Source organism: Crocodylus porosus, unplaced genomic scaffold, assembly GCF_001723895.1.
Source record: "Crocodylus porosus isolate Cpor-Errol unplaced genomic scaffold, CroPor_comp1, whole genome shotgun sequence".
Lineage (NCBI taxonomy): Eukaryota > Metazoa > Chordata > Crocodylia > Crocodylidae > Crocodylus > Crocodylus porosus.
The window spans coordinates 2,452,839-2,464,389 of record NW_017728937.1 but is presented as its reverse complement, the minus strand read 5'-3'; the positions used below and the strand labels follow the sequence as shown (position 1 = coordinate 2,464,389).

The window sequence follows — 11,551 nt, the reverse complement described above, 5'->3', positions numbered from 1 at the left end:
CATTTCATGTCAGGCACCAAGGCTAGTGAATAGCTGGAGGAGACTTTTTTTAGATACTAGGTCAAGGCAGTAGCCATTCAGCACTGCGAGATCTGCACTGCCTGGTATCACTCCTAGTCATTTCCTCAGCCTCACCTGTCCTACAAGTGGTGTTCATGCTATGCTGTACCAGGGAAACCCTCTGTTCCCTGTGTGTGGCATACCTGGCTATTCCTCCCTTGCTCAGCATGTCTGGTCTCTTCTAATGCTGCATGTGCAATCCTTTCATGTTCCAAGACAGCCTCAGTATTCTTGATAAAAGTTAGGAAAACACCAAGTATTGTCTGCCGTAAGGGTTGCACAAGCAGAGGAAGGCAATGGGCTGTGGTATGAATCAACCTATCTTCTCTGACTCCAGTAGGACAGTGCCCATTTATGCTGAGTGGGGATCCAGCCCATTTATCACAGGTGATAAGACATTTGCCCTACGTGAAGCTGGGGATTAAGAATGGAAGACATAAAAACCCAAGATATTGTTCTCCTTACACTTCTACCATTAAAAATCTGACTGTTTCTCTTTCCTATATAGATGTGCCCCATGGTAAGGCCATCTGAAGTCCCTGACAAGCTATTTCTGCCTTCTGACTATGCTAACGCTACTTGTAAATGCACGTTCTGTCTCTGCAGTATTTATCAGCTACTGCGAACTTATTCTTAGCACAGCTACAAACAGCTGTGAAAATTATCTTGGCTTTAAAGCCATCTGAATGTCCTTTGAGCTACCACCCTGAAAAATCCTTGGCTGTGCTGGTCCTAAATGCTAAATGCTCACTGCTTCTAAAAGTCAGATAACTCATTTTTGGAAATGAGCAAAGTCCTTTTCCAGCTTTGGGCTGTTCCCAAAAGCACAGGCAGGTTCTCTGAGGTGGGGATGTGGCAGTAAAAGGCAGCAGACAAGTTAGTTTCTAAAATAATTATCCATCTGAAATGAAGAAGGCTCCTTACACTTGCAACTTACACATGCTACAGATCAGCTTTATCTTGCTCTCTCCTTGTTGAATGCATTGTCTAATGAAACTCCAACATTTCCCTTGTCAAAAACTGAGATGCCAACATAAGTTCCAAGGATGGATGCTGCCATTTTCCCCAACTGAAACACTGTGATATATAGAGGTATGTGAAGATGAAATCCTATTTTTTATTCAGGAAGCTAGAAGCAGGCAGCCCAAACTATTTCTTTCCAAAGAAGCCAGTCATGCTCTCTGTCATACCTAGCTCTGTGCTTCGCTGATTTTTTTCCCCCAAGCAAGAGGATTTTTCCAGTAGGCATCAAAGCGGTCTGCTATTCCCATTACCTTATGGCTCTGAGGCTCTCTCTTTCACTGCTATTTAATCAAAGGCTTTCCTCATAGTTAGCACACAGGATCAGGTCAGCTGAACTTGAAGGATTGCACTAGATGTGCTGGATGTGCATAAGCATCTATATTTTGCACCAAAGATCTTGTCATATTTTGCCATCTCAGAATGGTAGCAAATGTCAACAAAAGATTTAAACACAACTGAAAAAACCCAAAAGCAAATCAAAACCAAACAAGAGTTCCTGGAAAAGTGCAAATGGATGAAATAGTCTGTTGAAAAAGAAAGAGCAAGCCTTGTCAGCATCATTCTCCTGTGGAGGATGGAAACCTTGGACAGTCTGGCATTGAAGAAACCTTTACAAAAACAGGCACCTCCGCAATCTTAACAGAATAGTTCCTGATGACAGTCCCTCCATCAAACACCTGTGCAGTGTTGGTGTCCATCCACAGGTGGTCTTCCCCAGGCAGGTAGATGTCCCTCTGGACTTGCCCTTGTTCAGTTATGGGGGCAATCAGTACCTGCATTGGGAAAAAAGCAGTGGTTCAGCACACAAAAGGCCAGGCAAAATTCGGCCAAGCACATCTAAGCATGCAGAGGGACAAATTCAGATATGGAGCACCTCTGGAAATGGGCACAGTCTTATGCCACTTCTGACTGAGTTTCACCTGCTTGCACAAGACCAGAAGTTGGCCCACTGGGGTGTCTCATGTACAGCTAGAAGAGTAAGAGATTGGTTAGAACTGGGAACCACTGCAAAGATGTGTCCCTGATAATCTAGGTGTATCATGAATCTAAGTGTATTATATGATGGCTTTTGTTTCATCTCAGTTATGGATATATATACTACAACTGCTTCTCCAGGCCCACCCTACAGTAGAGTCCAGTCATGCTGAGAGACTGTCCTTGTGATGAGAACAATCTACAAAAGAGGTGGCTGGGTGTATAGGTAGATAATAGACCTAGTCTACAATGTCCTGTAGGAATGTGTCCTTTCCACCAAACCACTGTGGAAATGATGAAGGCAGGCAGCCATCAGGTTGTTAGGATCCATGGGCCTCCTACTTCTCTCTGCAGACACCCAGGCTGTCACCACCATGGGCTCACCAGCTACCTGCCTGCCCACGATGACTGCCCTAACCAGTGTGTGGTCTGCCAGGCTCCCCAGAGACCCTGTTGGATAGGGAGATCTGGTTAGCCTGTCCTCTGGGCAGCGCAGTGCCCTGAAATTCTCCATTTTGCTGGAAATTTAGAATTAAAAAAAAGAGAGAGAAAATGTGAATTTTCTCCAATTAGAAACTTCTTTTTCCACATGAAAGTTAGATAGTTAACCAACAAAGAATCAGGAGAGGGCGCTTGTGAATATTCAGCACTGTTCATTGGTTTTCCAGGACAAGGTAATGGACAGTAGTATGCAGTTCCTTTCACAGAGATCTTTCTAGACAATGACCAGAAGAGCTAACCATATGAATAAGTGAGGCAGTCAAAGGGGGTGGGGGGCAGTATTTTATCATCTTGATAAATATCATCTTGATAATTACAGGGAACTAGGACACAGATAGCTCAAGTGACTTGCTTAGGGTCATACTGGAAGTCAGTGGCAGATGTGGGAATTTCTTGTCCTCCACTTTGGGTCCTGGGTTAAGTGCACCTTACTGAGGCTCCAGGATCTGTCTTGAAGTTTGTTCAGTAAATTAACTTTCATTTATCAACCTTACCTGGTATATTTCTTGCACGGAATTAAAAAAAAGAGAGAAATATACAAGTATATTTGAGTGGGAGAACCCCTCCCTCAACTTCCACAGGCTTTGGATCAAGGTCTGAAAGCCCTATAATGCTGCAGGACAGCCTGCTCTCTTCCTAGAAAATAAACATTTTTCATTGCATAATGTGGTCAAGATCACATCCTCTTCCAAAGTGTCCCCTTTCTACAATTGTCAAAGGATTTCAATCCATAGCAGGCAGGACTTATGCCTCTACTTGCTACAGCACTGAGGTGCCAATAAAAAATGAGGTGTCCTATTTTTCCATTATGGAATTTACTCTGCTGCATCCTCTACCCAAGACTACTTAATATGACTTTCCCCCAGCTGTTCTTTTCAATAACTGGGAAAAGAGCTGGACTTAAATGTGTTACCATTAGTCCAGGACCTCAGGCTGCACAGACTACCTAGGTCATTTGGTTGGCAGTTACTATTTAGCAGTACATTATTCCTTGGACTCCAGGCAAGTCTCCCTCCCCTGTACATTTTCTCTGTAATAACTCTGGAAATACTAAAACTGAGATGTTCAAAATCAGGGCATAAAGGCACCTGAATCCCACTGTAATTCAGTGGAACTTAAAAACCTTAATTCTCTCATCTCCTTTGAACATCCCAGCCTTCTCATGTGCTTCGGATAAAAGAAGCTAAAAGGTTACCTCATGATTGAATGATCTGGCATAAAAGTTGTGTCCTCTAAAAATAGCCCAGCCAGCTCCTCAATTATTGCTCCTTCCTAGCAATCTTCAGTTTCCAAAGAGCTGTAACAGCTCATTGTTTTGATTTATGGGAAAAGAACAGTTTTCACAAAGGATAAAAAGCTCTAGTTGATGGAGGGGACCCAATGTCTTTTTTCCCCCTGCTGAAAGATAAAGAGCAAATTCCAGGATTCTGAAACTACATATACTGATAGATTCAACTGCAGAAGCTGAAATAACTTTCCAGGAACCTCAATGAAGCATTTTGCGAGGAAAACATTGCCGTTACTAGACAAGAATCAGATGGTCTTACCCAGATTGAAATCCATTCAGAGATGGTGGTTTTAATTCAAAGGTGGCTGTTATTGGATTTAGATGCCTCTAAAAATCAGAGAATAAAAGGAAAGAAAAATGCTAATGAGAAAAATTAATGTGCCAACAAAAATTAATATTCTCTCAAGGGCTATGCAGAGGTGAAGATGGGTCACTTTGCTGGTGACATTTTTAGGTTCGTGAAATCTCTCTGCAAAAGTAATTCAAATAAAAAAAAGTGAGTTGGGGTTGAACTTCAACAGCCACAGGCTCATAAGTTGATTATTCTTTCTCCAGTCACTCGGTATTGGAAGGAACATGCCATAAAGAATGGAATAAGTGATGTTAATATTCATTTTGAGCTAAAGAACAGCTTTGACAGTGTCTGTGTTCATTAGACTTTTCTCTTCACTCCAAATGCTGTTTATCACACTGAATGCTCATTTCATTGGACTTCTTGTACCTGATAAACCCAGAGGAAAATTTAACTCAGTGTATTAATATGCCTTGAAAAAAACATTTTGCAGCTTGTGAGCATGTTCTTCTTCTAAGGCACACAACAAGATGTTATAGCTTTGTTTCCCCTTGTTTTGGTGTCAATCTCACCTGCCATGACTTTGATGGGTGTGATTAAAAGGGGACACCACATGACAGAAGTGCTCATTTAGTTTTAATAATGAGCATCAACAATGCCCTCTCACAGGAAGTGCAACTCGGCTAGCTGCCAGCTGTAGGGCTCTCAGATGGCTCTCCCAACACGTTCTCAATTCAAATATGAGTCCCGCAATAAACACTCACCGGGTGGGCGTTTGCAAGCTTATCAATTCACAGCAGCAACGTCCCTGTCATAGATCTGGACAGAGCTGCAATCATCCGGCTGAATCAGCAACTCGTCTTCCAACGGGTCAGATGCCCAACACTCACCACTTCAACAAGAAGTTCTTGGCGAATCTCTCTCTCATTGCCTGCACCTCTGCGCAGGCTGCTTGCCGTCTCTGTCATCTAAAGCCTCGGCTCCTCTTCCCTTTCCGGGGAAAAGCTGATTGCACTGACAGTCCTTTATACAATGTTTCCACCCAGCTGTTGTCAATCTCCGGTTGTCCGCCAAAATCCAGAAAGACTTAATTGGCAGTTAAGCCTTTCCTTATCTCAATCTGTCTGAGCACCTCATCACTGTCAGCAAGTAACTGCACCTTATCACTTTGCCAAAGTCCATAGCGGGTATTTAGCATCCTGTATGGGCAAACAGTCAATATGTTGCCCAGTTCCATGGGTCCGACAGAAAGTTCTCAACAAATTGGGTGCTTTTCCCGAATGTTCCCATAACAGGGGCAGTGTATCCCTGTTACACAGATAAATGGTTTTGATTGATAAAATGAAGAAAATGGGATATTCTAGCTCTCCAGCAAGAATCACAGAAAAATTAGGCTGGAAGAGCTCTCAGGAGGTCATCTAGTCTAATTCGCTACTCAACATCAGTGGCTGTTGATCATCCCCCTCTGAACTATCCCATACAAGTATTTGTCTAACCTGTTCTGAAAACTACACAATCAACCCTGTCACATGTCTACAAAGCACGCTGCCCCCAAAACACCAAGAGCACCCTAACCTGCCACACGGGTCCTATCACAGGGGGGAGCCAGGAGGGCCATTTAGCCCGGACCTCTCATTCACGGAAGGCCTCAAATTTAGACTTTTGATGTTATCTCCAAATGAGGTTATACATACAGACACAGAGATACACTGACAGGATTGAAAGAAGACAGTCATCGTAGAACTTTAAACTTGTGTCCCATTACTGGGCTACACCGCCTGTAGTGCACTATGAATTAATATTTTTTTAACATACCAGGAGCCTCAAAAAATGGAAGTAGCCCGAGCCTCTCTTGATCTCTGAGAGGGCCTGGGGTGGTGGGGGGAGTAAAGGCTGTCACAGTGTCTTGCCATTGCAAGCATTGTTAAAATTCATGCAGGAAGTCCGAGGAAAAAGATTATCCTCCCCCTCCCTCCCAACCATCTGCCAGAGTCCATACAAATCTGACCACGGCATAAAATTTCTTCCTTATCCCAAACATGGTGATCAGTCTGACCCTGAACAAAGGGGCAAGATCCTCTAACCAGAAAGGTCTAGAATGTCAGGAATGTCTTGCATTCGAAAGCTTGTCTAACTTTATCCCTACTACACAGTTGCTCCAACAAAAGATATTACTCTAAGAAATCCTTGCCCCTCACATAATTTCTGGACAATCATGACTACAACATCACTCTTACACGATCATTGTCTACCAAAACTTTCAGAAGATTCTTGATACTATATTACAGGTTCTGAACAAGTGAAGCAGTCTGGCAATATCCTTATGAGAGTGTGGTAATATTTTTTAAGTGAATGTGTTACCTCAAATGTATTATCTATTACATAGCCTACCAGAATTCCCCAATTTTGATAAAATCAACCAAAAGCTTAGCAGGTTTCTGTGCGGAGAGGATAAAGGGGGTTGACTTTAATTAAAAACTACCAATTAAAATGGGTGGCTTTCATATTCCAATCCTTCAACAGTATTACAATGGTCTCTTATTAAGTCAGGCTATGCAATGGACAACTGATATAACTGATAACTCTCCTGTATGGGAGAAAACTGAACAGGCACTTATGTTTTCCCTCCCATTATGAACTGTTTCAGGCTCAGCATGTCTTCTTAATTCTCTAATATCTACAATTTTTTCAGCTGAGCAAACTTGAAAAATATAACAAATTTACTGAAGATGCATTGTTTGTTACTTTCTAAGGCCTCTATTTCAGGTAATCCCGTTTTAAAGTATAGGTCCCACAAACTGCTGTGGAGAAAGTGGATAGATATGGAAAACAGCTTCCACTGGGAAATCATATTAAATTTTTCTCTGAGATGTGATGAATTTGACCTTCCAAAAAACAATAAAATTGCAATATATGTAGTTGCATTAAGTATTGGAAAATTGATTTAGACATGAAACTTTAGATGTAGCAAATGCTCCAGATAGACTATTTTTTCCTTGAAATCTGCTTCTCTCCCACATTCTATGCCATCATGCCATGACTATATAACATCACATAACAGACCTGATATGAACTACTTAAGAGTCAAGTGGAATGAAAACTTAGCTACTCACAGGATGGAATCCTAGCAGATATTCAAACATCTACAGCTGATCTTAGACTGATCTTAGACTGCATCTTATACAGCAGAAGATAATTTTTTTTGATCAACTTGTCTCCCTTTAAACTTAAAAAATTAAATATAACTGTTGATAGATGCATGTTTGAGATGCAATGCATTGCAGGCAACACTTGTTTGCATGTTTTCGTTGTGTCCTTTAGCGATTATGAATTAGGGCAGACATCATGTAGTACAGGTTGATATGTGTAGTTGATATAATGAAGCAAGTATTTCTTAGAGCAATAGCTTTTATTGGACCAACTACATAGATGGAATAAAGTTGGACAGGCTCTCAAATGCAAGCTTCACATTATTCCTGCCCCCAAATACGGTGATGACTCTAGGCAGAGGGGTAAGACCCTTTAGCCCTTGCACACCCCAGTCAAAATCTCCAACCTTGGCTACAGCCAACACCCACTGCTTTTGCAAAGGTTTAAAAAATTCCTGACACATGTAGCAGCAGGAAGGAAAGGGGAAGGGGAGGAGGAAAGGAGAGAATTCTCTCTCAGCCCCATATGGCAACCAGCAAAGCCCAAAAGCATGGGAAATACTAGGCTTATATGAAGCAACAAGTATTCGATTTGGATTTGGCTGATTCAGAGGGACAGTGATTTGATTTGGTGATTTGGATCACTTTCCCAATTCGATTCAGCCAATTTGGATTCAAAGATTTAGCACTGATTCACAGATTTGACCATAGACTATAATGGGGAATCACTAAAATACCTATAATTTTGTCTTTTTTTTTTTTTTTGCAGATTCAGATGAAAACAGCAGGGATAGTAGCCCCTTCTGAGGGCATGACACCTGCCAAGTGTCAAGGAGATAGGTGCAGGGGTTTCTGTGAAAGTGCACTTCAAACTGTTGAAAGCAAAACTCGTATCACTTGTGTGTGTTAAGGCAGAGCTGGATGAATGTAGCAGGGATGGTAGCCCCTTGTGCGGGCATGAGGCCTGCTAGGTTTCAGGCAGAGTGATGCAGGGGTTTCTGTGAAAGTACACCTCAAGGATCTGAAAGAAAATTAAAAAAGAAAATAGGTGCGGAGTGAGGAGGGTGGCACTCACTCCATCTGCAGGTAGAGCTTGGGGAACCCCAGCAGCGGGAGGTTCACCTTCAGGAACACCAGCTGGTCCACCAGCCCAGGATCCAAGGAGGCGCAGTGAAGTGTCACAACATCCCCAGCAATGCTGAATATCCTTTTGCTTGGAATACTGGTCAGTGGACAGGACAGTTCTCAGGCAACTGCGGCCAGATCCTGCTACACCTGGTTGCAGGTTGCCCAATAGGCCAAGGGGTTGTAGTGCAGTGGCTCCACATCCTCAGTGATATAGGCAGCCACCAAGGCCTCTACATTACCTGCTTTATGGTGGGGTCTGGTGCCTCTGGACCCCAGCACTGAAGCCATACCCTTGACCCGCATTGGCAGCGGCTGTGGTGGAGATTGGCTTGTGGTTGGAGTGCTGGCATGGGAAAATGGATCCCCCTTTTCCATGTCTCCCCGCCTCTGCCCTTCTGTCTCCCTGACTCTGTTCACCAACACCTCCATCCAGTGATTGAGGGTTTTGCTGCTGCAGATGCTCCCCTTCACCCTCAAGTCACACATGCCTACCAGCACATGGACCATACTGGACCACAACAGATCCAGCCATTTTTTGATGACCTCATTCAGCTGCTTCACCAGTGCCTGCACCTCTGGTGAAAGCGGCTTGCCCGAGCCAGGAACATCGATCCCCTGGAACTTCTCCATTTCATTCTCAAGATTCTTCACTAGGTGGATCACCTGGCTAAGGAGGGTATCACCAGTGCTGAGGCTCCCGGTGACCTTGAGAAATGGCTTGAGGATTACCAAGATCTGGGAGATGGTATCCCACGCTGTTTTATTAAGGGGGTCGCTGATCCCAGTCTCCCCAAACAAGGCCATCTCATGGATGGCTTTCTGCTGCTTGACCAGCCTTTCCAGCACTGGGTATGTGGAGTTCCACCAAGGCTCCACAGCCTGCATGATTTTGTGTTGCAGGATGCTCAGCTTTGCCTGTTTGTCTCACAGCATCTTGTCCCCCTTGATGCTCTGGTGGAAGTAGCCCGCCACCTTCCTGCATTTTGAAATAAGCTGGCTTCCTGTCGTAGTGACGGCACTATCACTGGGAGCCCTGTCCCCCTCCAAGGCATCCCTGACTATGAAGTGGAACTTGTGTGCCACACAGTGGAGGCCGACAAAGTTGGCATCACACACCGCCTTGATCATATTGGCCCCATTGTCAGTGACCATGAACTCGTGGGTGAGCTTACCCTGCCCAATGAGCCACTGCTGCACCATGCGGTTCATGGCCACCACGATCTCCCTTGCTGTGTGGGACCGATCCATCACCTCCACTTGAAGGAGAGCCCACCAATGCCCAAACTGATCGCACCAGTGCTCTGTGTGGGAGAGGTAGGCATGATCTCCACCCTGGCTGGTCCAGATGTCTGAAGTGAAGTGCAAAGCTATCTGCGGCTCTGCCTTCTGCAGCTGCTCCCTCAAGTACTCCCTGCATGCCTCATATAGGGAGGGCACCACCGTCCTGTTAAAGGTGATGCGTGCAGGCACTTAGTATGATGGGGCCATGAAGGTCCTGAGATGCCTGAACCCTGGACACTCAACAAAGGAGAAGGGCTGGCCAGCCAGAGCAAGCATCTCCCCAGTGCTCTGGGTAACCTCAGTCGCCTTCAGAACCTGCCCCCCTTTGTCTCCACCTTTCCCCTACTGGTCCAGGGTGGCCTGCTTTCTGGGGTTGGGGGCTTTGGAGCGACAGCAGAACTTCTTTTTGGGCATGCTCCCACTGGTGCCAGGCTGAGGAGGAACAAGGGCAAGGGTGTGCTGCCTCCTGAGATGCGGCAGCATCGTCGTGGTGGCAAAGTATTTCACATCCTTGCCCTGGCTGATCTGCCTTTGGCAGTGCTGGCAGGTAGCATATCTGGGATCATCTGTCACCTCCAAATGATCCCACACTACACTACCCACCTGCTTCTGGGTTGAGGGTGGGGATCCTGCCTTATCCCTCTTCTCACCAGGCAGAGGCACAACAACAGGATGAGTTGAGCCACCTGCCCCCACAACCTCCTCTGAGGTGCCTTCCAGAGGAGACCTGCCTCTAGGGGAACTTTGAGGGGTGTGGAGCACAAACTCAGATTCCCCCTCCTTCCTCAGAATTTTCTTTGCTATAGCCCTGAGCTCCTCTGCTTCCAGATCCAGCTCCTCCTCTGGCACTGGAAAGCTTATGCTAGGAAATGAAATTGGGGTGGAGAATGTCATGCTGCTGCTAGTTAGTGGTGTTAGTGGTAGTGGTGCAGGTGCAAGCATTGCTCCTACATCGTTGTTCCCACTAGCAGCAGAAGACTCATCGCTGCAAGAAAAGAGGGTGCATCTGTGTTTGGGATGGGGGCAACTTGCAGCTCTCCCTCTGCCCCCTCTCTCTTCCCTGCCAGAAGACCTGGCACCTGCCTTTCCAGCACGCTTCATATTGTTTGGTGTGCTGCAAAAGGTGTGCATGTCTGTAATATGTGTTGTGCTTTCCTGCACAGTGATGACACACTGTCAAGGAAAACACAGATTTCTTGTTGTGGGGGGAAAGAATCAAAACAAACTAATAAGAACAAACATGAGGATTTGGGGGGGAAGAATTAATTGAAAGGAGTGGATAGGGATAACAATAGGGATTGTAGGCAAAGGTAAGTAGGAAAGGATTGGATACAACTTACAAGAAGAGAGACTAGCTACCAAGAAACTAGGTAGCAAGCAAGAACCCTTGAGATGCTGCTGGTCCAAGAGAGAGACAGATCACAGAAGGCACAGATCACTTCAGACACAGCTTTATATGTTGTTTCTATGTCCCTCCCCCAGAGAACTGTGACAGGAAGGGAACTTACAGAAAGATCACAGTCACTGGCCAGCTACAGATGTCAATATCAGAGCAGTCTTCCCCCCACTCTCAGTCTTTTCCATATATGAAAGATTACCCCATCCCCATCCCTCTTCTCAGTTTCTGTTTCCTGCAAGCCTTCTGAATCTCTTCAAATTGATTCGGAGGCTTCTGAATCCATTCGGACCACTTAATGGGTCTCTCGATTCAGATTCGGTGATTTAGCCACTAAATCGTGCCACATCTACTCTGAATTGAATCACCTGGACAAGGAAGAAGAGATTGATGTCATATATCTTGACTTCAGAAAAGCTTTTGATCTGGTATCCCATGATCACCTCTTGGCCAAACTG

At 44.9% G+C, this 11,551-nt stretch overlaps 1 protein-coding gene across 1 annotated transcript in view; it reads right to left on the bottom strand.

Moving 5' to 3' along the window:
- Positions 1 to 1,352: 1,352 nt before the first annotated feature.
- The window catches only part of LOC109318183 (SITS-binding protein-like), an 87,140-nt gene continuing 76,941 nt past the window's right edge, over positions 1,353 to 11,551 (bottom strand). The window contains exon 10 of the mRNA XM_019547252.1: positions 1,353 to 1,856. Coding sequence (XP_019402797.1) covers positions 1,641 to 1,856 — 216 coding nt within the window. The 3' untranslated portion in view covers positions 1,353 to 1,640. The remainder of the gene's footprint in view (positions 1,857 to 11,551) is intronic.